At 39.4% G+C, this 27,767-nt stretch overlaps 1 protein-coding gene across 8 annotated transcripts in view; it reads left to right on the plus strand.

The window, feature by feature from the left end:
- The window catches only part of LOC131331943 (carbon catabolite repressor protein 4 homolog 6), a 38,502-nt gene extending 13,902 nt beyond the window's left edge, over positions 1–24,600 (plus strand). For 2 of the 8 annotated variants that reach the window (XM_058365918.1, XM_058365920.1), the window contains 11 exons: positions 7,794–7,875; positions 7,998–8,044; positions 15,280–15,361; positions 18,467–18,559; positions 18,852–18,884; positions 18,968–19,056; positions 19,152–20,361; positions 20,482–20,567; positions 20,889–20,973; positions 22,131–22,262; positions 23,003–23,747. In XM_058365918.1, the coding sequence (XP_058221901.1) occupies positions 7,794–7,875; positions 7,998–8,044; positions 15,280–15,361; positions 18,467–18,559; positions 18,852–18,884; positions 18,968–19,056; positions 19,152–20,361; positions 20,482–20,567; positions 20,889–20,973; positions 22,131–22,205 (1,882 nt within the window). In that variant the 3' untranslated portion in view covers positions 22,206–22,262; positions 23,003–23,747. Of the gene's footprint in view, positions 1–7,793; positions 7,876–7,997; positions 8,045–15,279; positions 15,362–18,466; positions 18,564–18,851; positions 18,885–18,967; positions 19,057–19,151; positions 20,362–20,481; positions 20,568–20,888; positions 20,974–22,130; positions 22,263–23,002; positions 23,748–24,383 lie in introns of those variants that run through there. The other 6 variants (XM_058365922.1, XM_058365924.1, XM_058365923.1 and 3 more) reach the window with 5 other exon arrangements.
- Positions 24,601–27,767: the final 3,167 nt, after the last annotated feature.

The following is a 27,767-nucleotide window of genomic DNA, read 5'->3' on the forward strand; positions in this document are numbered from 1 at the left end:
TGAAGCTGTGAAGGTACATTACGTACTTCACTGCAACATGGCTGTGATTGTCATTCCCATTTCCCACTTCGGCCACCTTATGACATGCAGTGCCATAGCAAGGCAACTCATGGACCAATAAAGAGGTTCCGCGTGTGCCCTTTATTTTAAACTTAAAATATAGAAGGCGCTAGGGTCCACAAATCACCCATTAGATGGGGCCCTCCAATCACCATCTCTGTCGAGTCATCGACCAATCTATTGGTCAGAGACTCCATCAAGTGATCCGCAACTTTGACGGCTTGAGCTACATGGCAATATGGATTAAATGTGTGTAATTAAATCACCAAAATAGGCGGTATACTAGTGCCTCTTAAGGTGAGCCTTTTTCTATCCATCAAATTAATGTTAATAAACTAAAGAAAGAGAAACGAGGACAAAATGTTTTACGAGGACAAGAGGTCCTCCAAAATACTTAAGTGAAGTGAAGAACCCGTTTACACGAATCCATTACCCACCATATTCCTCTCCAATCTTTCTTTAGGAGCAACACAAGAACCCCCTTGAAAGTTGATAAATCTACCTCGAAGTCTCAAACTGAAGAAAAAAGTGGAATCCCCTAGATCTTCATCTCTTAATGCTTATCCTAAAAATTCAAATTTCTCCTAAGAAATCCTTGCATTTCTTTCCAACCAAATCAACAAGGCCTGACACATATTGCATAATCTCCCATTAATTTTGCCTTCTCATTTAGACCAAAGCCCCTATAATCAATCCAAAGCATGTGAGTACAAGTAGATCGTTCTATGGTTCCACGGGTACATATCCACCACTTTAAGTACCATGTGCCATGAAGCCGTGGCCAATAAATATTGCTGAAATATGTGATCAAGCTATTCTCTTCCCTCCTGTGCATTAAACACAATTGAGGAAGTAAATTGCAACTATATCTCACCTTCTTAAGCATGTCATTAGTGTTAATTTCCTCATAAGTCATAAACATACAAAAAGAAGTAAAGGCAACATTGCATTCTTGATGAGGACCAAAAAGTGACAACATTAGATGGTTCTGGATTATCAAAGAATGACTTACAAGAAGGAAAAAAAGCCTTACAAATGAGTTCACCTTGATGTGAGCCCGTGATTTGTAACTTGTAATGAGTTTGAGAATTCCACTTTAGGTCACCTTTTAGGTAATATATGAGCTCTCCACCCACTGCCAAATGATTTTTTGTTGGATGCTTCAACGGGTATCAGAGCTAGGCTTCAAGAGGCCTTGTGCAAGAATTAGTTTTAGATTATTTTGTTACTCCTGTGGTTTTTCCATAGGTGCACCTTATTACATCTAATATGGTGCCCTCTAGTTCTTTTGTCTACCTCTCTCGTGCGACTAGGGTTTATATTTGCCGAGGGAGTGGTGGAACTTGCCCCTCAACGTATTAACGCCTTCCAAATTCGTACATGAGCTTTGTGGGGCTCTCCTCCCACGACTAGTGGTTCTAGTTGGATTTAATAATCTGGCCACTTGGTACTCCCTTCGTCCCCATGTAATAGTCCTTTATGGAAGTCCGTGCCACTTTTCAATAGCTTATATCTCGCAATATATAATGTTTTATGTGATTTTGAAAACATTGTCTAATAGAACTAATTGAGCTATATCAAACAAGATTCATATTGCATATAAAATTTATAACCGATTTAGAAATATAACTCATTCTTTATTCGCTTAGAATAGAACGAAAGATCGTTAAATGGGGACGGAGGGAGTATTAGTTTACAAGGGTCCTTAAGGACCCTCGGAAAATCCATGCTTGAAGTCCTTCCTGGCTTCCTAGGTACCTTGAAACGTCAAATTGGCCTCAGGCCCTTATAGCTTGTTTGGTAGAAGGATATAGAAGGGGGATATATATTGCTTCCGGATATAAATATCCGGGTGGAGGATATCTGACATTTGTTTCGTTTTTCCCTCTTGGATATTATTTGGCTTGGATATCTATATCCCCTTCTAAGGGGTTAAATTTTAGACACCCCTTGGGATGTCCAAAACATATCCGGGTGCCCACTTTACCAAATCACCCTTGGCATTGTCCATCTTTCTCTCTCCTGTAACCCAATTTCACAAAAATGGGGTTTGAAAAGTTTTTGGGTTGATTTTGTTATATCTACGTTACGAGGATACGTTGATTATGGATTAAATTAAACTATGATTACAACGATTTGGATTTCCTCAAGTATTGAAGTCATTAGGACAAACCCACATTCTATTTTCTAGAAGGAGAGGAGAAGAGTGTGCATGCTTATAGACACACACACATGCACACACACACACATATATATATATATATATATAGAGAGAGAGAGAGAGAGAGAGAGAGAGAGAGAGAGAGAGAGAGAGAGAGAGAGAGAGTACCCTTTAGGTAAGGGCGTCCTCATTTTAAATAAAATGCGGACGTCCCCTTTTTTCCTATTTCCCGATCAAATTTCGATGATCCAAGCCGCTTAATGTGTTCAGAATGTGATTTTAAGGGTACTTGCGATAAATTAGCAAAAAAAATGACTAGGAAGGGCTTGATTTGAGCAGTTTTTATTTGAACCGTTCGATAAAATATAAACAAAAACAAAAACTGTTGGGATCAAGCCCTTTCCGGTCTTTTTTTGCTGATTTCTTGCGGGTACCCTTAAAAAATCGCGTTCTGAACATATTGAGCGGCCCGGATCATCGCAAATTGGTCGGGAAAGGGACGTCCTTAACTTATACGGTAAGGGCGCCCTTACTTGAAGTTTTTTTTTGTGTGTGTGTGTGTATATATATATATATATATTTACTAGCATTTGTGCCCGTTCGATGCAAGAGATGAAAAAAAATCATGTTGGTTTTTTTTTGGCTCCGTGTATCAAATGGGCACAATGCTAATTCATAGAAGTTGTGTGGTGGAAAATGAATTTGGGGCACCACGTGACAGTACTCCAGAAGCATAGAATGATTTTTTCTCCATACTCCCCCCCCCCCCCCCCCCCGAGGATTTGGATGCTTATGAAAGCAAAACACATTTGCATATAGTATGTACTAGCGTTGTACCTGTTCAATGCACGGGACAAAAAATGATCACATTGGTGTTTTTTGACTCTATGTATTGAACAGGCACAACGCTAGTTGATATCGCGTGTTTTATGTATGAACTGGAACACTTATATCTACTGTTATGAATTAAACAAACAAAAAAAAATTAAAAAGTACAGTTTTATTTCTCTTTTTTATTTATTAAAACTCTTAACTACCTATTTTCCTAAAATCTCTCTCCCACATTCACTCACCCCCCTTCCCCACGTGCATTCTCTCTCTCCTCCCCGTGTTTCTCTCTCCTTCCCCACATCTCTCTCTCTCCTCCACACGTTTATCTTTCTCTAATTTTATAAAAATGTAGTAAATTAGTAATTGGAGTTTGGAGAATACGGAGGCACTAACACATTCCCATATATTATAGATTGATTCCATTGCAAGTTCATTTGGAGTCCAAATAGATTGTCAGTATTCGTTTTTCCCCAAACGGAATTGGATACTCTTAGTTACGTTGGTGGTCCAGTTCGATGTTTTTTCTTAAATCGTAGAAATGCGCCATCTAACTTAGAGAATTGAGATTCGAGCAGTGGACCTTTGAGAAGTGGATGAGCACTGAAAGCAAATGTTGTTGAGCCGAACTTCTTACTTCAATCAAAACCTATACACAAAAGGTTGAACACACCATTAGGCGAGGGCATGTGGAAATATTAAGAAACTCAAGGAGGCCGAAAATGAAATGTACATGAATGTATGAATTGTTTTAACCTTTGAGCAGTTGATGAGAATTGAACCCAAACATTGTAGCAAAGAAAGCAATCAATTAATTCAGTGTAGTTCTTGTAGTTGATTCCTCTTTTGGCTTCATAGCATGGCAGATTTTCGTGAGAGTTCAAAGAGTGGAAAAGTGGGAGATTGTTGCATGGTGAGAGTTAAATAGTGGAAGGAAAGGAAAAATGTGGGTGTTTTTTATTTTTTCGTGTGAACGTGGGTGTTTTTTTCTTTCTAAATCAGTTTGTTCAAAGGACATAGGTTTTTTATGGTGTTGCTTGGACATGGGGGGTTTTAATCTGTGAACGTGGCTCTGTTTCTGGCTCTGTTTTTTCCATTTTAATCCGTTTGTTGTCGGGACAATGGATGTGGGGCTTTTTTGTTTTTTAAAAAGTGGGAAATCTAGAAAATTAGGAAATGGAGTTTGAAGGCTTGTGGGGCTTAAACACATTTGCATAGGATATTGATTGATAAATAGATAGATATACATTCCCCTTCTACTAAGGGATCCCTCATTTTGTTAAAATGCGGACTTCCCATTTCTAGGTCATATTATGATGATCCAAACTGTTCAACTTATTTAGAACATGTTTTTAATGTACCTACGAGAAATCAGCTCAAAATATTGACCGGGCAGTGCTTGATCCAAACAATTTTCCATAAAGCTTGACATGAACTATTTTATGTAAAAAATGTTTGGATCAAGCACTTCCCAGTTATATTTTGAGCTGATTTCTCATGGGTACCCTTAAAAGCATGTTTTAAACAAGTTGAATGGTTTGGATCATCAAAATAGGATTCGGAAGGCTCCAAACTATGAGGTCCGCATTTAAGATCCTGTGGGAGGTATGAGTGGGAAGAGTACCTGAGGTTGCCCTCCGGGTATATGGCGGTTGCTACAATGGTGCTCGAGACCACCAGAGGTGGAGGAGGAGAGAGCTCGGGGCGGACTTAGAGAGAGAGAGAGGGATGGCAGTGGAGAGTAGGTGTGTGTTAGGTCTGTCTTGAATGCTTGTTGAATGCTCGTCTTTTATATGAGCCTTGGAGATGAGGGAGAGCCAGGTGTAAGGCTCCTCCCCATTGGTGGATAGAGTGGAGGTTGACCTCCTTTCCTCTTTTAGTTCCAAGTCAGGCATCGGAGCCCGTAACCGAGGACCCGGCAAAGGCTATTTTGGTGATACATGGAGACCCGTATCATCTGCCGAGTCAGGCGAGGTATGATACGGGCTCCGAGGCACCAGGCGGTAGGTATGATACTTCTTCCGAGATGTCAGATGGCAGTCAATGCCCCCTTTCTCTCTAGGACCGGTCAAGTTTTCGGCGAGCTCGTCCTCCTTGACAAACCCTTTGCTCTAGCCTCCAAACCACATTCCTCCTTAGGTCCCGAGTGAGGTACCTAGGCCCTGCTCCCGGCCTAGGATGGTGTATAGAGTCGCCTTTAAGTATTTGTGGAGTCTTCAAAATGTTATGTAGGAGGTGAGGTGCCCGGAGGTGACCTCATTCCTCCGCAGGTGAAGAGTTTTTGGAGGAGGCCTTGCTCCTCCGGGGGCGGAGTTTGTGGAGGAAGCTTGCCTCGGTGGAGGCAAGGTTCGTGGAGGAGGCCTTGCTTCTCCTGGAGGTGAACATTGTGAAAGAGGCCTGTTCCTCCTAATGGTGGATATTGTGGAGGAGGCATGCTCCTCCCGGGGATGAACCTTGTGGAGGAGGCATGCTCCTCCTGGAGGTGAACTTTGTGGAGGACACATGCGCCTCCTGGAGGTGAACCTTGTGGAGGAGGCATGCTCCTCCTGTGGGTGAACTTTGTGGAGGAAGCATGCTCTTCCTGGAGGTGAATCTTGTGGAGGTGGCATGCTCCTGTTGGAGGTGAACTTTGTGGAGGAGGCATGCTCCTCCTGGGGATGAACCTTGTAGAGGAGGCCTTGCTCCTCCAGGAGATGGTCACCGCAGGGTTCTTGGAGAAGGTGCATTTGGTTGCAAGATATATAGTATACCCACAGATCCTCATTTTAAGGTCCTTATTAAAAGCTCAATATATATACACACACACATGCATACCATTCTTCTAATGGGGGATCCCTCATTTAGTTCCCATTTTCGGGTCATATTTTGATGATTCAAAACCGTTCAACTTGTTTGGAACACTGTTTTAAAGGTACCCGCTAGAAATTAGCTCAAAATATGATCGGAAAGTGATTGATCCAAACAGTTTTTCATAAAACAGTTATATGCTGGCCGTTTTATGAGGAACTGTTTGGATCGAGCACTTCCGGTCATATTTTGAGCTGATTTCTTGTGGGTACCCTTATAAACATGTTCTAAACAAGTTGAACGGCTTAGATCATCAAAATATGACCCAGAAATGGGAGGTCCGCATCTAACCTATTTGAGGGATCCCGAGAGAGAGAGAGAGAGAGAGAGAGAGAGAGAGAGTGTGTGTGTGTGTATACATATGTGTATATACAGTCCGGTTCTCCTCACACAAAAGTTGACATAAATTTTGACACAAGTTTTTTGTAAGACCCATTTTAGAGTCTCACGCAAATGATCGAAGCTGTTCAATTTGTTTGAAACGTATTTTTAAGGGTTTCTGTAAAAAAAAAACTACTCATTCGGATATCGGTAAGTGCTTGATCAATTCATTTAGTTGGTTCCTGTCAAATTTTATAGTATAAAAGCCCTTACCGATATTGGAATGAGTTGATTTTTTATGGAACTGGGGAACTTTTAAAAGCCTTTTTTAAACGAATTGAAGATCATTTGTGTGAAACTCCGATTAGTGTTGTGTCAAAATTTGTGTTAACTTTTGTGTGAGGGGAACTGCCCCATATATATATATATATATATATATATATATATATATATATATATATTCTTTTTTCGTTTGTCACCAGAAAATTATAAACGGAAAAATAGAACAATGAGTAATGAAAGCTAAAATGGAAAAGAAAACCCAAACAGATGCATATGTACACGTAGACAAACATACATGTTCTGACTTCAGTTATAAAAAATGACAACTACTAATCGTACGACATGTATTTGTTAAAACCAAATTGTCCCCAATAAAATAAAAAACAATTAGATAAAATTTGTTACGGATCAAAAAAAGAAGATAATATTTGTTAGGGGCAGAAATAAGAATTTTACACGATTGTATTTTATCCACCCCTTGTATCGACTACAAAACAAAGTAACTTTTAAACCCCCTTTCTAAAATTAGCCCCCCTCCAACCATATCCACCTCTTTATCCCCATCTTATTATATCCCTCCTTCTCCCCTCCAAAACATGTCTCGCTAACAAACGAGCCGTTAGAGAAAATTAGTTGTCAATTAGGGTTACAGATATGCATCTTAGTTTTTCGATCCTACAGCCTTCAACCTTAGCTCCAAATTAGCAAATACGTGATTCAGGACCTGTTCCTAACTTTCATGTGGAACTCTTCATTTTGCAACTTTTCCTTCAACAGATTTTTATTATGTAGAACTTAAATGTTTGTTGTTTTTAGTGTACGTTTACAGGCTTTTAGTCCACCTGAACTATTTATATTAGGTCGACGCTAGAGGAGATGAGCACTGGGTGTTGTTTGTGTGATTCATGTTCTGAAATAGCTTCACACAGGGCTAAAGTGGTAGCCAAAGCAAATTTCACTGATGCTAGTTAGAAAATAAATCACACTTTTCCTTTGTCATGTTGACCTCCTTTCTTTCAACATGTTTCTGACTTGTGTTCTGAAATGGGGAGTTTGAGCATTTGTGGTGCATGCATTGAGTCAAATAATCAACAAGTAGTGTCTGGGCTTGCTTCTTTTGGTTGGGCAGGGGTCTTATCAACATAATTTCCAAAGAACCAAGTTACTATTGACACCGTTGAGCTGTTTAGTTGTCCTTTGAAACACTTTACATGCTGATGTTATCAGTTATTATCTTTGAGCAAATCTGATTTTGTAACATTTCTAGCTAGATTGATAGTGAAATCCATGTTAGGTTCAAGTTGTTGCATGAAGAATGCATTGAATTTAATAAGCTTGGACTTCGAGATAATGTTGCCCAGATATGTGTGTTGGAGGTACCAGCTATATCTTTTCAATCCATTCTTGAATGCTAATGTTCCAGTACTGGAAGTTTAATGTATTTGTTTTTATCTCACCTTCACTTCTATGATTTGTACCTACTATTGTTTCGTTGTAGTCGTTGAATCAGAACAACACTAAAGATATGCCAGCTCTCCCATCAAGGTAACCCCTAAGTTTCAATGAATTCTTTCACATGATTGAATTTCTATGTTTTAAGAATAAGAATTGGTGGTCATCTGTGTCCACTTTCAACTTGTGTGGTGTTAAGGTTTGTTGATTATTGTTCTCCTCGACTGCAATAAATGCAGATGAAACGAAAGGTGTTGATTTATGCAACCAAAGACAATGTTTCTAACCTTCTACTTCATCTTTACCATCTGCAAAATTAGTAAAATATTGTGATATGAAAGGTAAATCTTAGAGGTTAAATAACTTCCTATTCCAAAGAACCCAATGACTTTAAAGATCAACTATGCCATCATAGATAGCAATATTATAGAGCCTTTATCAAAGAAAAACAAGTTGCATTCATGGTTGTGGAGCTGTGAGCCGATCGTGAGTAGAGATTATTCGGCCATAATCTTCAAAATATAGACAAATACAGTACGCATTTAGATATTTAAGATACACTAAAATTATAAATATGAAAAGTTTAGCCTAAAAAGGTTCTATTTTGAGAGCTTCACTGATTAAGATGGGCGCATGGTTATCGAGTGGCAATTGGCGGAGGTTGTTTTTTGGTTGTAATACTTGTTAGTGTGAATTTATGGGAGCTTCTACGGTGAATCTCAACCATTGGCTGAACCAGTCACCCCTTTTTTGTTACAAAAAAAAAAAAAAAACAAAAACAAAATCGTTTAATTGTTGTTCCCCTAAAAGCAGATGTCTTTTCTTCTCCCATTTTATCCTCTACATCCATGTCTGCTCCCCAATGTTGTAACAGATAATTGTTCCCCCAATTTCAAAATTCAATAATGTTACACGAAGTGGAACCTTCATATTGTTGAACACTCTGACCTAAAGATCTGTGTTGTTCGCTTGTATGTTGAAGTTGTAGCTCCTTCTGCTCCCTCCGCAATCACTCCCTCTCGATGAACCGTTCAACTACTGTAATTTGACTACTGATTCTACTGTAATTTGACGCGTTGGTGTTGGTAGGTATTTTGTATGTGATAGTTCTAGTATTTTGCAACTCGTGTTTTAAATTGGGCACTGTTACACAGTATGTGGTATACATGGGGAAATAATATGTGTAGGGTACAGAATACTACAGATGAATTCTATTACTTGGTTTTCTGTTGAGCTTTGTAACTGTTTTCCATTGAGGTTAGACAAGTGTAAAAAAGGAAAAAGCGTGTATACATATGCGGGCATTGTATTGTTCAGCTAAGAAGAAAAGTAATGACAACAGAATATGAGATTTCTCAATTATAAAATTTAGTAGTTTAGGTTTACTTTCTTGATGAAGACTGATTTTGAACCAGTTGGTATCTTTGGTTTTCTATTAAAGTGTTGAGCTGTGGGATTTACAAAAAGTGTTGTTTGATTTGTTACGTTTGTAAGTTATTTACTTCCTCTTGCGGTTGGTAAAATTATAGTATAAAGTGCACGTGAGAGATCTATTACATTGATTTATGACTACATGTTGTATTCTGTAGTTCATTAGGGGTGGTTGGATGGAGGAGTTCCTGCACGAAATTATAAATTGACCATAGAATTCTCTTTGAATCTTGGATTGTGTTGTTGAGCAAAATTTTCCCAATTGTAGTTTATTATGTTGGTACGACGAGTTGTCCAAATTGTAGTAGCAAGGGCAAAGATGTGAAGAAAAAACCTGATGAATGCAAACCCGATCCCAACAATGATGTTGATTCTAATGGGGAAGGTTTTTATTCCGTATCAAATGACAATGTATTAGGCTTTAGTTGGAGAGGCTCAGCTAGTGCAAATGAAATTTCTTTCGGAGGAGGAGGCACATTGTTTCTACAATGCATATGTGAAGGCAAAGGGTTTTGGAATTTGAAAAGCCAAAGCAAACCCCTGAAAAAAAAAAGATCTCAATGTTAGGTTTAGGAAATGGGTTTGTTATACGGAGTAGGCAGAAGATTCACTTGGAAAGGGATGATCAAAAAAGACGTCCTAGGGCAGAAAGTAGGCAGAAGATTCACTTGGAAAGGGATGATCAAAAAAGACGTCCTAGGGCAGAAACAAGGATCGGTTGTGGTGCAAAATTTCGTGTCTGTCATCATAGGAGAATTGAAAAATACGTGGTGATGGACTGTCTCTGAACACTACCTTCCCTTGGCAACACTGCATTGTGTACCTTTTTTGTTGTCACATAGGTGTGTCACAAGTGCGGATCATGGTCAGTCAACGACAACGCAAAAGGTGGGCATGAAGCCTAGCCAGATTATGCACTTCATGGTGAGTCAATGTGGAGGTTACCCTGGCTAGGGGTTCACATTGATAGATTTGCACAACCAACTTCAGGCTGACCGCAAGAAAGAGCTTAAAGATGGGGATGCAGAGGGTGGGTTGGGATACCTGTCTGTGAAGTTTGTGAATGATTCGTTATTTGTTTTCAAGTTCATTGTTGATGAGAATAGTTGCTTAGATACACTGTTTTGGACTGATGGGAGGTCTCAGATGGATTATGCTGCATTTGGCAATGTGTTGGGTTTGACACAACGTATCGAACAAATGCATACAAGAAGCCATTTGTCATTCTTGTGGGTGTGAGTAATAATTTTACCACGATTGTATTTGGTTGTGCATTGCTGTCTAACGAGATGGAGGTGGCGTACAATTGGGTTCTTGCGACGATCATTGAGGCTATGGATGGTAGACGACCAATCTTGGTGATTACAGACGGCAATAAGTCAATGCGCAAGGGAATAAAAAGGAATTTTCTGGATGCTAGGCACCATCTTTGTAGTTGGCATCTGGAGTGAAAAGCAGGAACAAATGTGCACCATAAGAGGCATAACACATGAGGTGTAACGTTTTTCAAAAGTGAATTGAATTGACATCTATCGACACGGGAATCGATTGATATGACCGCTCAGGTGGTCGTAATTATTCACAGTATAACAACCAAAAGGGGCATAACAGATTCGTAAAGTATGAACCAGAAGAGGCATAACATATGCATAAAACAAACTAGAAGAGGCGTAACATTCGTCTTTTGTTGATAAATTCAAAATACGTGGGGTTAAGTACAAATAAAGCGGTAATTACCCTCCCTGAATCTGCCTCTTTGAATCCCGTGTGTGACTAAACTCTGTGAACCGATGTGACTGGCTGAGCTCTATGCTATCACCACTTCTATTCATTGAAGAACTGTAGTAGGAGTATTGTACACATCCAACCGTCATCACTCTCTACTCTCTTGTGTGCCTATCCTCCCCTCAGGCGTTTCTCTCCCTCTCTTCTCTATCTCACTCTCCTCCCCCTTTCCCTAGATCTGCAACATCTCTTCCTCTTCCCATCCCGCTCTTGCCGCTGCTCCTTCCGGTTCAATCTTCTCGGTCTTGCCGTGTTCACCACTTGGGTTCTTCTGCTGGGTTGACCCTCTTCATGCCTAACGGCAGCGTGGTTGGAGTTTTGATCTCCCGCCGGTTCCTTTGTTGGGGGGTTCCGGTTTTTTTGCCTAATGACGAAGGGACGTCCATGCAACTTCAGGTTTGATGCCCTCTTCTAGGTTGCTTTGCTGATCTCAGTTGGTTTCAGAGTTTGGTTCACTGGTGGTCGGCGTTGGTTTGGGTGGATGTCTGTAGTTCGTGAGGCGGTGGTGTCCATGGCGGTTGGGGGGGTGGTGGTGTTGTCTGGATAAAGGTTTTGTTTTTGCAGGTTTTTTTTGTAGTTCATGGTGGCTGTTGCTGGTTGTGTGGTAGCAGCAGAGTGGGTGGTATGGGTGCAGCGGTAGTGAGGATTCTGGATTAGTGGTAGTTTGGGGCGGCAACATGGGTTTCGGAGGTATGGCGTTTTACAGCAGCAGTAGGTTTCACGGTGGTGAATGATGGAGCTCCCTGCAGGGACATCATCAGGGGTGTAGGTTGGGATGCGAGGCGTTTGCGGCTGGCTTAGAGCGTTTTTGGAATCGGCGACATACGGCGGGTTCACAGCCGTTTGGTGATGGTGGCAGCGTTTCGAATCCTAATCGTTTGTGGTTCTGGGTTTTAGGTGGCAGCACGTTTTCACGGCGTTCAAGGCAAGAGTTCAGGTCTGGTTGTTTAGGGTTTTGTTGGTCCTTGACCAACACTTGGGTCTCGGGTAGCTTTGAAGATTGAAAATTTTTCATTTGCCTCGGTCTGTTTAATCTTTGTAATTTTTGAATTCGGAGATTTATAAAATTCTTTTGCTTATAAAAAAAAATAAAAATTAAATATGCGGCTTCTTGCTCAATGTTGTGTGGCTTGTGGTTAAACGTTGGCTCCAACCATAGCAAAAAATCTATGTTATGCCATTTTAAGGTCTTAATTAATCGGAGCGCGAAAATGATGTTACGCCCTTTTGAGGTATTGCTATATAGGATTGTCAAGAATGTTATACCGGCTTGTGGTCGGCTCATCAAGTATGTTATACTCCATCAGCTTCCTGTTATACCCCCAAAGGCCTCATTGTTTCATATGTTATGCCCCTTGTAGGCTATATTTGGTGACATGTTAGGTTGGCTAGTCAAATAGGTCATTTTTTGCATTGGTGGCACAATGTAAAACCCTTATTTTGGGGGATACGGTATCCCCTTTTTAGGGAGAGACACGATAGATTTTGCCGGGAATTTGTGTATGTATTTATATATATTTAATTTGGAAGAGGAGAAGATGAAGGCATAAGGTCATTTAGAAGTGCCGTGAGTGGGGCACTTCAGTCCATAAACTACTTGGAGTTAAGTGCTTATCTCTGAATCTCAGAAGGCAATCCACACATGGTCAATACTACATGGGATAAAGCCAATACTACATTTATTGGATTTTTATGCATTATCTATATTTGGTGAAACTTGTTTTTCCATAAACAGGAAAACTCATAAGATTGAAATATAAGCTACTGAATTACGAATGGAGATATTCTTGAAGAAAATTTAATGGTATAGGAATTATATTATCTACATGGACATGTAATACATCATTGTGATACGAGTACTTGATGTTGTTTGAGAGTGGGAAAAGTGTATTGGGTGTTAATTAAACACACATGATTCTTACTAATATAATGCAGTACCTCATTACAATATTATACTAACCAATGTGAGACTAAGGTAATGACACTCTATATTCTAACGCTGCCCCTCAAGTTGGAGAATATATATCACAGTCTCAGCTTGTTACATAATAACTCTAATCGTGGCTTGAACAATGACAGTAAACATATCAGCCAGTTGAGCACCCCGTAGACATGAATGGAGTAGCTATCACACTACCAGTTAACTTCTCACACACTAGATGACAAATCAACTTCAATATGCTTGGTCCTCTCATGAAATACGAGATTAGATGCAATGTGAATTGTAGCTTGGTTATCATAGTACAAAGGCATAGGCAGTTGCACACTGAATCCTATCTCCTCGAGAAACGACCGCAACCATACAATCTCACATGTTGTGTGCGCTATTGCTCTATATTCTACTTCTGCACTAGATCGGGCAACCACGGTCTACTTACTCTTCCAATTAACAAGATTTTCCCCAAGGAAAACACAATATCCAGTAGTGGATCTCCGTCCCTGCCCAATCAAAATCAGTGAACGCCTCAACGAGTAAGTGTCCATTAGCTCGATAAAACAAACCACGTCCAAGATGTGACTAAGGTACTTCACAATCCTGAGAACTTCTTCCCAATGTGGACGGCAAGGAGCAGACATAAACTCACCACACTAACTGCAAAAAAAATATCCGGACGTGTAATCGTAATGTAATTCAGCATACCAACCAAAAGACGCTATTGATCAGGATTGGAGAGCAGCTCCCCCAAGTCAACACACAATTTGACGTTGGGATCCATAGGAGTCTCAACCGGCCTAGTTCCCAACAAACTAGTATCTTCAAGAATTTCCAGCACATACTTCCTCTGTGATAAGCTAATACCTTCTTTGGATCGTGCCACCTCAATACCTAAGAAGTACCGTAGTTTTCCCAAATCCTTTGTATGAAAATGTTGATTTAAGAAGGTTTTTAGCTCATCAATACCTTGCTGGTCATCACCGGTAATAATAATACCCAACGACAACCAACAGTAGTTTTACCAACAAGAAGAGGAACCAACTCCCATGTGCGATTGTGATGAAGGGCAAACATCTCATCCTCCATAGCTTTCAGTCACTCAAAAACAGATAAGGCCTCTTGAACAGTGTTAGGAACAAAAACGGAAGAAATAGAAGTAGTAATGGCACGAAGGGACGGAGATAGGTGATTACTTTCTGCAAACGAACATACACCTGTAAGGGTGGCACAAATGGTACACAAACAGGAAATACAGACTCAGTCTCAAGAAGGCCAATTGGAGTACGGTAACCTGAGTAAAAGGGTAATGACTCATTAAACGTGACATCAGCACAAACAAAATGACGACATAGAGATGGTAAGTAGCACTTATATCCTTTTTGAGTGCACGAGTATCCCAGGAAAATACACCGAATTGACCGTGGATCAAGTTTGTCCAGGTCAGAATCAAGAGCATGAACATAATGAGGGCTGTCGGTTTTGAGGGTGGGCGAGTGGTGTCGGCACTTGAGGAGGGGTTTTCAAGGGCTGTCGGCGACTGGAAGGGTTCGATTAGGGGTTTTCGTGGACTGGGTATGGCCGATTTGGGGTTTTTGTGGACTGGGTATAGCTGATTTGGGGGGTTTCGAGTGGTGTATGGTTGTCAAAATTAGGATTTACTGAGATTCAGGGTTCTTGGGGTTACCGGCGACAGTGGATGATGGCGTACAGCGGTAGGTTAAGAAGTTGAATAGATTTAGGGTTGTGGTGGTTTAGGGTTAGGGTTCAGGTGAGGCTGTGATACCATGTTGTTTGAGAGAGGAAAAAGTGTATAGGGTGTTAATTAACCCTAACACATGATTCTTACTAATATAATGCAATACCTTATTACAATATTATACTAACCAATGTGGGACTAAGGTAATGACACTCTATATTCTAACACTTGACATGTTAACATGTGCACCAAGCAAATTCGGAATCAAATACAGGATTATTGGCACCAATAGCTTTAGAGGTAGTTTATCCTTGTTTTTTGTATGGGTTGTTGTGAACTTGATGCTTTTCTCTTGATTGGGTACATTATGTGGGGTGTTGGTGCTTAGTTAATCTTATGTTTGGTCATTAGGAAGCACATAGATTGCTATGGTTTCATATGTTATCCTTGAATAGAGATTTTAGTATTCTGTATTTGCAGCTTGACAGGTTCTAATAAAGTTGTTATTTGTAACATTCATGTGCTTTACAATCCAAGAAGGGGAGAGATTAAACTTGGCCAGGTACTTACTACGCTGCTTATCGGACTGTCGTTTAACATCCTACGCTTTTATGATCACATAACTTGGAATTATATCATGTCTTACTGTTAGACATGATGTTCTTACCTAGAGGATTACATGGCAATACAAGAAATTAGAATCAGCATCACACATCGGTTGTTTTCTGATTCCAGTAACATATCTGATTTCAGCTAACTGATTTTAATTTGGAGTACCAGTCCTCTATTAAATCCTTCAACTTTTTTTTTGGGTAAATCAGCTTGAAATATAAAAGAGGTTAAAAGTTTGCAAGGGTCATACCCCAGGAAACAAAACAAAGAAAGAAAAGAAAAGTGCGCATTCCCCAACACAACCTGCCGAGGTGGGATAGTAGCAAATCCATGCACAACGGATTGGTATAATTATGCAAAATGCAATAAAGGTAGTAGAGAAATGGTGTCTAATGCCCACCATGACTGATTGTCCGCTTACGACCCACTAGCCAATTCCAATATCCATAGACATAATCCAGCCGAGAATATGAAAGTGGGCCCAATCTTACCCCAATGTGATACAGCTGTAGGCAGCTATTCACAACTCACGTGCATAACCTTGATCTGTGTACCCAAACAAGATACCATAAACCAGCCAAGAGTCTCACATTACCCCTGGCAGTTTCAGATACAGCTCCGACACCGAGTTCTTGATCGGCCATACCAGAAACCAGCCAAGACTTTCCAAAACCGCTACCCTTGGCAGTTTCAGATTCAGCTCCAAACCCAGAGCACTTGATTGGAAAGTTAGAAGCAGCAACGAGGTACCCTAATCGGTTCAGATTCCCTTGCACTCCCTCGTTGTTGCTCTGAAATCAACTGGAAAAGCAACAGATATGAAGATAACTCCATTATCTTGGCCCTTGCTTCACTCACACAGGATAATACCCATTCGAGCAGTTCTTCCCCACGCCATGAGTTGATCGATACGAGAGAAATTAACGCCGAGACAGTGAGTATTGACCCACGTTGGCAACTTGGCACGCAACAGCCGAGATCTGAATATACCCCTCCGTGGCTTAACAGCTGGATTTAAACTCAACTAATCTACCCAAAGGTTGAAAAAGCACTAAAAAACGAAATAGAAATTGTAGATGAAGATCTACTTAACTTGGAAGTACAGCCATGAATCATTACCTTTCCAGATTTTTTCTTGCAAGGGGATCGGCTGTTGAGAGGTGCTGAAGCTTTAAGACCCATGGTCGACCATAATGAGCAAAACTCTAGGAATGGAGCTTGGATTTGTGAAGGACCCAGCAAGGATCAAACTTGAGTCAAAGGGATACAAACCAAACAAATGTTCAGTGTATTTTGCAAACAAATCCTTCAACTTGCTTCCTCGTGTCCAACATTTGTCTTGACTATTTATTAAAAGATAGCCTTCAATCCAGGCCTTTCGCCTTCTGTTGTACTTCAATGGGGAATCCATGGACTCAAATTTTAAGCACGCTATTACTGCTATGGGAGTGTATGTGGAAGTGATCTTTACCTGGATCTTCTTGTGATATGCTTGGTGTTCTTTATATGCTGTTTTCTGCGGCAAAGAAATGATGATAATTTGTGGCATGAGTTTTTTATGGCTCTTATTGTTGCTACATGATAATATGTTTCAATGAACATGAGAAAGCAACGTTTGTGTATCTGGCTTGAATACTAAAATTTGGGTCAAGATAATTTTTAATCCTCTTTTCCTGCCGCCATTCTGTTTCTCTGTGAAATTCCTGAATCAATGCACAGAATGAAACTATCTCTGAACAATGAACTCGAATCGCATAAACCAAAGTAGAACAAATACACGAGGCACAAGGTTTACGTGGAATGGAAAAGCCATAGGAAGGAATCATGCACTAAAAACAGTGTGATTACAAGTATTCTTACTCAATGATCGTGTATCCCCACCACGAATCCTAAGACCTACTTGCCGAATCCTCGTTCATCACACCTCTGCATAATTGCTGAATCTTGAATCCTCAAGCCTTCCAAACGAATCGCCTTTTGAGCTCCACAGAAGGACTTCACTCAAAGAATGATTGTGTTGATGTGAAAAACCTCTTGAAGATGATTCTCTAGCACTTTGTGTCCAATAGACCTTCAGTAGTCTTTGAGATCCACAAGCCCTAGCCGCCACATGTGTTTTGATATGAAAGATGAGCTCTCAGACTGAAAACGGAACTCGGCCTTTTCATGACCTAATAGGTCAATATCTATAAAGCTGTCAAAACGCAGTCAAAACATGCGACTTTTGCTTGAGCGAACGTCCCTGCTTCCAAGTACTTCTTCATTGCTTTCCAATAACACTTGACAACACGCTACGGTACTCAAAAGCAAAAGTAAATATCATTTGAGATTCCTTTCCACAACCTAGCACAGACAGTCAGACACCCTAAAAATAAAGTAAATAAACGTACAACTGGATAATCAGGGGATACAAATAAATGTGACTTTTGTTCATGAATGCGCCAACCAAAAAGGAAGCTCGGCCTATGGAGCTTACACTCTATATTCCTCTTTTTAGGGATTAATTGGGTACTTATCATCATGTGCCTTATTGTTCTAGCATGTAGAACGACCTGATTGCAGGATTTGACTCGTAACAAACCTTGTCTTTTGTTAGTCTATTTTTCATTAGTATGCCTGATTCCACATCAGATGCTCTCTTTCGATGGGAGCTCGGTGCATGAGGTATGATAACCCTGCTGTATCGGATGTAAATTAAGTGTTCATCATCATGTTGGTGCATCTCCATCTTTTTTTAACTCCCATCTAGAATTCTCACTCTATATCCATTTGGGATTATTGCTTATTCAAAGATCGTATAAGCTTGTGTTGAGTCACCTCAAACTGCCAACCTGCCGCAATGTTGTATCATCTCTGCAGTTGTAAAACTTTTTTTTTCTTTTTCTGCTCTTGTAATCTCAGTACTCTCTCTCTCTCTCTCTCTCTCTCTCTCTCTCTCTCTCTCTCTCTCTCTCTCTCTCGGAATTGTCCTCTTTGTTGAGCTCAATTACTTCCTTTAAGATAATAGCTTTACTCAACGTACTAATTTCTGCAACAAATCTATGCTTAAAATCAGCTTAGGGTGCTTCTGGATAGAGCTCATGCTGTTTCTAAGCTTTGGGATGATGCTCCAGTTGTCCTTTCTGGAGATTTTAACTGTACCCCAAAGGCAGGTCCATTTTGCTACTAGTTCCTTCACCTATTAAATTTCTGTTGATATTTTGTCTCAATGCTTAGCCTTGTTCTCTTTACAATTCAAAAAGAATTTTTCAAAAAGTTCCCCCTAGATTCCCCCTACTTTCAATATTTCTCTCTCTATCTCTCTCCACTTATTACCCCTACTATTTTTCAAAAAAAAATTCAAACACCAATCCAAACATAGCAGTATCTTAGCATCATATTGGAGTTTGTTTGGTTCTAATGGATTTCACTTATAAGATTCCTTGTTGTCATTGTATCAGAGTCCATTGTACAATTACATAGCAGAACAGAAGGTAAAATGTTGTATTGTGTTTTTTTACTTTGTTATATTCTAGGAGTTACTATGGTAAAATAAACATTCTTCTTCCTCATGCAGTTGAATCTGTCTGACCTGCCTAGAGATAAGTTATCAGGACAAGCTTCTGCTGAAATTCATCCACCAATGCAAGTCAGCCTTGGTATCAGGTAATTTTTCTCTGGTTTAAATGGTTTTCGAGCTAAGAGAGACTTTTCTTGCTTGTGCATGTTAGTTAAATTGAAAAGTGGGCAAAATACTGTAGGGCTCAGCAGGCTGATAGTAGAGGTGGAGCTCTATTGGTAGTTGATCCCAGGGAACTCAGTCGGAGTGGTTCACCATTAGTTGTGCAGCAACAGAGTCGTCCAGAAAGAAAGTCAGTAAATTTACCATCCGTAAATAGCTTATCTCAGCCTCAATGTGTTAGAACTGGGTCGAATTTGTATGCTAGTAATCCCAATAGTGGGCGATGTGGTAATGAGGAAGTAGACAGTTATAAGGATGAAACTCCAGATGGTGGCTTAAGGGAAAGTCTATGTAGTTCTCAAAACAACGTTGGGGTTTTTGTTGAACAAATGAAGAAAACTCATAGTGAAAATATCTGTTCTAATTCGATTGGGACGGAACTGATTAAAGAAACTTGTCAGGACACACTAGATGGCTGTAACAATGTATTCCATTCATTGGTCTCTATTGGTGGCTTAAAGGATACTGCTATTAGTCCTCGGAATGAAGGCAAGGTTTCTGGTGCACTAAGGAAAGATGCTTATGAATTTACTTCAGTAGATTCTCGTCATGAAGATCTGACAGTGGCAGAGCACGAGAAACAAATGCAGGCCCCCATCAATGCACAATTTGATTCATTCATTGAACCATCTGAACCTATTTTGAAGACAGAAAATAGAATCTCAAGTTGCGAAAAGAGCAAACTCTCCTCTCTGAGTTCTAATGATAATACAGATGCCATAACTGATCCTACACCTTCAGGTATTTCTTCAACTGAGATTTCCTCTTCCAGTACTGTGGAAGTCTCTGCTACGGGAAGCTCAGAAAGTTTTTCTTCTCTATTAGATGCTAAGGACAAGGATAACCCGTCTAACTTTTCTAAAGTCAATGTTTCACGTGAACTAACGAGCACAGACTACATGATTGGTGGAAAAATGGAGAATTTACCACTTGAAGACCTTCCTGAAACCGATGCTGGAGACAAAGTTTTTGATGAAGATTCTACCAAATTTCTATCGGAGCTGTGTGATGGGAATGAATCCTTTTCATCCAACATAAGCCATGCTGTAAGATCTGACTTGGTGGAATCAGATGAATCCTTCAGGAAAACTGAGCCTGATAATGCATTGAACTTTAGGTATGATCCATCCGCATGGACTCCTATGGAAATAGAAACTGCAACAGGTAACGCAGACTGCACATTCGTAGAACACCCTCTGAAGTTGAGAAGCACATATGCAGAAGTTGAGGTATTTCAATGATCCTAAGCTTCCTTGTTTCTTGTGCTACCTCCTCTTCCTTTGTGATAGTCCAAAATAAATATCGGTATTGCTTAGGTACCTGCATTCTTACTTTTCTTTCTTCCTCAGGACTGTTCAGGGACTAGAGATTCAAATGGAGAACCCCTGGTGACCAGTTACAACAGGGGTTTTTTAGGCACAGTTGATTATATATGGTGAGTAGGTTTCAGTCTATTTGTCTTGCTGATCAAAAGATAGTGGCGTAGCTTTCAAAGACTTCTTGAGCTGCAAAAGGAACATTTTAAATTGGCCAATGATTTGATTCAAATGTTACATCCCCAATTACTAGGGGTCTTGTGAACAAGTACCCTGATTGGATTGAATAACAAAGCTTAAAACAGGTGCAACTCCTTTCAAGCATGTTAACAAGTGCCCTTGAGGCATTCATTCACAAAGTCTTATTGTTTGTTGTTTACCTTTCCTGGCATAGAACAAGGTAGGGTAAATTGGAACGTTTGTGGCCATTTTGAATGCAGGCGCTCTGAAGGTCTCCAAACTGTCGGGGTGCTTGCTCCAATACCAAAGCATGCCATGCAGTGGACACCAGGATTTCCCACAAAGGTACATTCATTGATGGTTCATTTTAAAAAATTATCCACATTCTAAACTCCAGATAGACATATAATCGACTAGAATGTTGAGGTAATTTGATCACCTACCTGAAAGTTTATGCCTCTACATACCTTCTCTGTGCATGTGACTAAACAATAAACTGGTCCAAGACCCATTAAATTAATTTTTTTGGGTAAATAACTCATTAAATTATTGCTCATGCTTAGGGCATCTTTATTTCGGAATCCAATGTTATGGTGTTTCAGCAGCCTGATATTTGTAACAAGCTTGTGGCCCAAAATGTTGTTTATGTGCCTCTATATCACATGAATGGGAGTTTTGGATGGATAAACACAAAATGGAGATTAGCTAAATTAGATTTAATGAGGCTATGAATTATATTATAGAAGGAATATGTACATATGGGGATTATTAGAAAATAATATTCTTCCCTCCCTTCGTGGTGTTCGGGCATATTGGAGGTTTATGTTTATTAAGCCCTTGTTCTATCTAACGTCAGAAAGAAAGTTTCTGGTACTGTAAAATATGATAAGGATCCAGACGTCATTTTGATATTGAGGAAAGTAAATTCCATAAAGTATGTTTGATTGTTACTCATGCTTGGTTGAATCAAGCTTCTACTCCCTCCGTCCCATAAAGTCCCATAAAGTCGGTCCCCTACGAAACTACGTGCAATTTTTTGAACTTAAAAATAATGTATTTAGTAAATAATTTTTTGCTTTTCTTGCACCATTCAAAAGATTTCATCGAGATTTATCAAACAAGATCTATATTGCACAAAAAATTACTACAGTAAGTACATTATTTTTAAGCTTAAAAATTGCGCTCAGTTTCATAGGGGACTAACTTTATGAGACGGAGGGAGTATCTTTTTGGAAGGTTATCAAATTATATGCCAAATATCAAAGCTCTTTTGCTGGTGGGAAAAAGTTAATCTGCTTCAATATATATATATATATATATATATATATATATATATATATATATATTGAGAACTTTTAGATAAACCTGTACCCATTTCCATCCTAGGTGGATGCACTCATTGGAGTAATACAAACCAAGCCTCTAGAAATTATACTTGGATATATTTCATATGCTGCAATTGGTTTCTGCTATAATGTCAATTTGTTGAATGTGTTCTTTAGAAATGGGGAAGCGATCACATTGCACTGGTTTCTGAATTGGCTTTCGTGAAAGACGGGAGCATTCAGAAGTCATAAGCTCCATGGCTGGCTGGCTTTCCGCATTTGGGTCTCCAGCAGCTTTTGCAACTCATGGTATGAACCCTTTACTCACCAGTTCTTGGTTTTGATTGCAGGCTTCGTTTTGGGTAGCATTCCTTTATATATGCACTATTTTTCTAGTTTTTGTGTAGTTTAGTTAGAAGTCGTTTTGGACTAAAGACTAAATATAGTATGTCTTCTTGTGTTTTTTGATGGTTTCCAATGGTTTGTCCTAAAAAAATAAAATAAGCTACAATTGTTTGGTCTAAATTATTTCCTTTAAACTCTTATTTGCTTTTTCTCCTTCACTTTTCTTACCACCTAACTTGTTTACGATGAGAATTTTGCTCCTACTTGAGTGTCATTTTTCGGTTCATCTTGTATACATTTTCTTCTTTACAATCCATTATTTGGTGGTACAAGCATACTTTTGTCCTTGCTTTTATTCCCACAAGCAAAAAATTAGAGTCTAAAGGACTGTTTACGTACAAACGAAAGAAATTTGAGCAGCATAAGAAACAAACAGAGCTAGTTTGCGGATTCTCAGCACTTCCATCTATGTAACATACATGCTCTCAAATTGTCTTCCATTAGATTACAACTCACAAAGTACAAATGTAGTTACATACGATTACATCCCAATTCTTTTGTTTCTACATATTGGACTACCCTTGTGCCAACATTAATCGACCCCATCATAGTTTCTTTCTATTGTCATCCCATAAACAATTCTTATGCTCATCTTGGTCCCGGTCCTAGTAGCTATCTCGTAAGTCCTCGTGATCGTCTTGCAGGGGAGGGTTATTGTTGAAGATGTTCAAAAAACATGCTCGATATCTTCCAGTGCCTCTCTAAACATGTACCCATTTGCATTCCATCTCGGGTCCGTGCTACTTATTGGATGGCGGCTGCCTTAACAAGAAGGGCTGTTCGACAAATCCCTACAAAGGAGAACAAGTACCCCCAGGCAGCCTTCAGACGTGGAAATTTGCGTCCCAGGACAAAAAGGAATACTTTAGAGGGCTCATTCCTCTCTTTGAAGCTACATTGGGTGCATGTTTGACGTTTCGAAGATTAGATGGAGAATGATAGAATGCTCAACAAATGTCGTCGTACGAATTGCGATGGAGATGGATTATAGTTGTTGCATCTATGGCAATCCATAATTACATTCCTAGGAGAAGTCCTAATGAGTACATGTATAGATAGGCTCTAGAAAATATCTTGACTACGTTTTTTAAGACATCCTCGACAAGAATCCCTTGTAGGAGGTCCTACAATAGGGCGATAAGGACCATGAACACAATGTGGATATGAACTCTTTGCGGGATGACATTATAGAGAAACTATGGCGGGCACTAGTATCTACTATAATGATAGTATTTGAGTTCTGCAATATGTTTGTTAAATAAATGGTTGTAATTGTGCCTATCTACTTTTGTACATTCTAATTTGTTGAAAGATAATTTGAGAGATCACGTACGCTTATGTAGATGGAGGTGCCAAGAATCTGAAAAATAGCTTTGTTTGTTTCTAACATTCCGCTGTTGTTTTATTATATTGTTCGTATAATACACTCTCATTCTATTGCCCTAATTTTGAGCTTGTGGAAGAAGAAATTAAAGGGCAAAAGTATGCTTTACCACCAAATATTTGGGTTGTGAAGGGAAAAAATAGTACACGACACGAACCAAAAAACTGAATCCATGAACAAAATTGATGATAAGAAAGTAGACCATAAAGCAAATAATTTATTGTTTCATCAAAATTTTTTTAGACCAACAATTAATTAAATAAGACAAATAAATAAATAATTATTTTTTGATATTAAAAATAAATAATTTAGTCCAAATAGCTTCTTACTATTCTCAAAACCTTTGTTTCTTGTGGGTTGGGCCATAGGAGTTGTTCCCATTTCAACCTTTGATTCTTTTGAAATTTGGATTCAGTGTCCGAACCATCCATTCTCTTTCTTGAATATTTTCATGTAACTTATGTCATGTATCCTATCAAGTCCCCATGTATACTAACACAAAAGAACCATTGAAAAATGTGCATCTTAGACTTAGTTGTCTTGAGTATCTGTTTGTACTATCTGAAGAATCATAAAAGATGACCCTAGCCAATACATTATACCCCTGACCGAGCCAAAGCCTGTGGTTCTGATACCTGAAGAAGCTGAGATTCAATACCTCGAGAATATGGAGTGTGAATGGACAATCAAATGGGGGAGTCTTGTGGATGAATGGCTATAAAGGGAGGCCGCAGAACTCCATGCTGAAAACTAACCTGAACATGGAAATGAAATCATGGGAGCACTTCAAGATGACAATGAGTGGCTGTTGGCTCACGTTGATCAGTTGGACGCAGTCAACAATGAAGCAAAATACATTGTTAGTGTAACGCCCCGAATTTTGGGTACGTTAAATAAGATATTTTATTGATAAAATCAAATGGAGTCTGGCTCGTTATTACAACAAAACTCCCATAAGAGTTTAATATTTACACAAATGGAGGGGGGTTTTAGGATTCCTAACTACAGCTCCTCAGCTCCTCCATTCTTGCCAGCTCCTCAGCTCCAAAAGCTTCCATGGTGATCTGCTTACCCTGATCATCTACAAAATCTGACACATTATACCAGCGTCGCCACCGATATAATATGTCAGGGTCACCAAAAGGCAACACCGTGAGCTACAAAAGCTCAGCAGAAAAATTCCATACCCGCTAACCCATAGCTTACAAACAACAGGATATCATAAAACATCTATTTCCACATGATACGTGTATACACAGCTAACAATGACACATCCACATTCGTTAATCAACTATCGTTGGTGTCCAAGATTTTCTGTGTTTCTCCTACGCGACTCGTCGTAGACCGTGTCAACATTTTCATTTACAAATCAAACTTTCAAAATCATTTGTTTAACACACCCAACCTCGGTTCTGCCGTTCCGGTCTCCCGAGTATCCTCACAATGGTTCCGCCGTTCCGGGTTCCCATTGGCACACAAAAACATTTGCATTGGCTCCGTACCGCGGATAACCAAGCCATACCTCACCATGGTTCCGCCGCTCCGGGTTCCCATGGGAACGCACACATTTCAAAACCCTCGGTTCCGCCGCTCCGGGTTCCCGAGTATCCCACAATGGTTCCGCCGCTCCGGGTTCCCGAGTATTCCCACAATGATTCCGCCGCTCCGGGTTCTCATTGGGTTTTCGAAAAACTAAACCCTCGGTTCCGCCGCTCCGGGTTCCCGAGTATCCCCACAATGATTCTGCCACTCCGGGTTCTCATTGGGTTTTTCACAAATCTTACTTTTACACACGCACACCACTCACATAATGCCACCCAAAATCGGTCAATATGTAGTTTCAAAATATTTCCTTCCTCGGAAAATATTTCCTTTCATTAATCACACCCTAGGTGCCATGTTTCTACTTCTCGATTCTCGTGTCTCGTTACACGCAAAGACTCCGCGGTAGGACAAAAATAAGCATGAAACATTCTAACAAGATCATCCAAATTTATATTACTTATCACACTCAATCACCACTTATAGCATAACGCCACATGTACGGACGCCCTTGGAGTGTATCACTTATGCTTTATTCAAAGCACAACGCCACATGTACGGACGTCTTTGGAGTGAAATCACTAATGCTTTATCACACCACAAGTAATACAAGCAACTTATATATACATACTCATATCCATCTTAAAAATTAAAATACAAATACTTATAAACAAACGATAAGTTCTATCTTAGTAATTCAAAACAACAACGTTACACTTGAGTAAGTAAGTAAATAGGAAGTAAGTAAGGATTTCTTTACCGTTCTTCTAGGCGGTAGTAATGGCTACGGAAAGTACGTCGGTGGTTGGGCGGAGTAACTTCCTACGGTATGCCTTCGGGAGCTTCGAAAGAGAAAGGTCTCTCTCGAAACCTAATCTTGACTAACACTACTCTACTTTATGGATCGAAGGGTGGTCGAGTGGCGGTCTAGTGGCGGCTTTGGATGAGTTTCTTGAAGAACACAAGAAGAACTCAAGAACAAGAAGAACAAAAGAAAGAACAAGATTTTTCTAGAGAGAAGTTGGAGCAATGAGAAGGTGTGAGTTGAATGGCATGGGAATGGCTCTATTTATAGGCAAAACCTTGGCCCTCTCCTCTCTCTCAAGGCCGCCCCCCCCCCCCCCCCCCCTCTCTCCATACTTCAATTTTTGACACTTGTCATGCACTTATGGAAGATCAAAGGCTAAATGGCAGGCTTGCATGGCTAGTTTGTCCTTAGATTTGATCTTTGAAAGATTTGTTGGAAAAAAAAGAGACAATGGTACAAGATTTGGGTATTAATCAATTTGATACTTGTACAAAAGAGGACAATGGTGGTTATACCTTGGCTAGGAAGAGACTAGAATGGGTTGGCATTAGGCAAAATAGACTTAGGCCTAATTCGGTAGCTTTTACAACTACACAACACATCACACATCACTCTCACTCTCTCCCTCTCCAACCGGCCAACTCTCTCTCTCGGCGCTCTCTCCTCTCTCTCTCCTAGTACACTACATACACACACACACACACACACACATATATATATATATATATATATATATATATATATATATATATATATATATTTACAAAGTGCAAGAAAACAATAAACAAAAGTTACTTTTGTACTTGAGTCAAGGAAATTTGAAGGCTAAGTTTTCCTATTAAACAAATAAATAAGCACATGTTGGAGTAAACTAATAAACTAGTGTACTAATGTACTGTAGGAAGATAAACTCCCCAATAAATTAATCCAATTGGGTACAAAATCCCAATATAAAATAATAACAGGGCACTAGGAGAATCTTAAGCCTTAAAGGCTACTAAGTACTTTTATAATAAAATATTATGTACTTTATCACATGGGGTTTAAGAAAAAGACTAGTTTAATACACCCATGTACTTATTTTGAAAGATGGACCTATTACCCAATGGACAATAAATCCCCTAACTTTTATTGTCCAATGGACAATAGTTATTAGGGAACTTTTATTGTAAAATAATCAAAAAGTACTTTAAAGCATGTGACAAAAGCCCTATATTTAAATATAGGTGTGGTACCAAGTACCCAATTAAATAAAAGGCTAGGATTCTCCCCATTAGTTTATAATAGAGTACAAGTACTAGTTTAATAAATAAAGTACTTTAAAAATCTAGGGTTTAGATATACCCCAATATTTTAATGCATAAAATCACATGGGAATCCAAATCTTGATTATTAAAATAAAACATTGTACTTGGTAGGAAGATTAAGGCTATTTACCCAATGGGTAATAAATTTCCTAGCGGTTAATAACCAAAGGGTAAAAAAAATACAAGTACTTTTTATCTTAAAATAAGATTTTGAAAGACTACATGTACTTTAAACAAATATAATAATGAAAAGCTTATTGTCCAATGGACAAAGATTACCCTAACCATTATGGACCAATGGGTAATGGAAAATGTTCAAGAGGTCCAAAAGGTTCATCTAGTAACTAGGTGAGTTGGTTGCTCGATTC

The sequence above is a fragment of the Rhododendron vialii genome, chromosome 7a (assembly GCF_030253575.1).
Source record: "Rhododendron vialii isolate Sample 1 chromosome 7a, ASM3025357v1".
NCBI classification, from domain to species: Eukaryota; Viridiplantae; Streptophyta; class Magnoliopsida; order Ericales; family Ericaceae; genus Rhododendron; species Rhododendron vialii.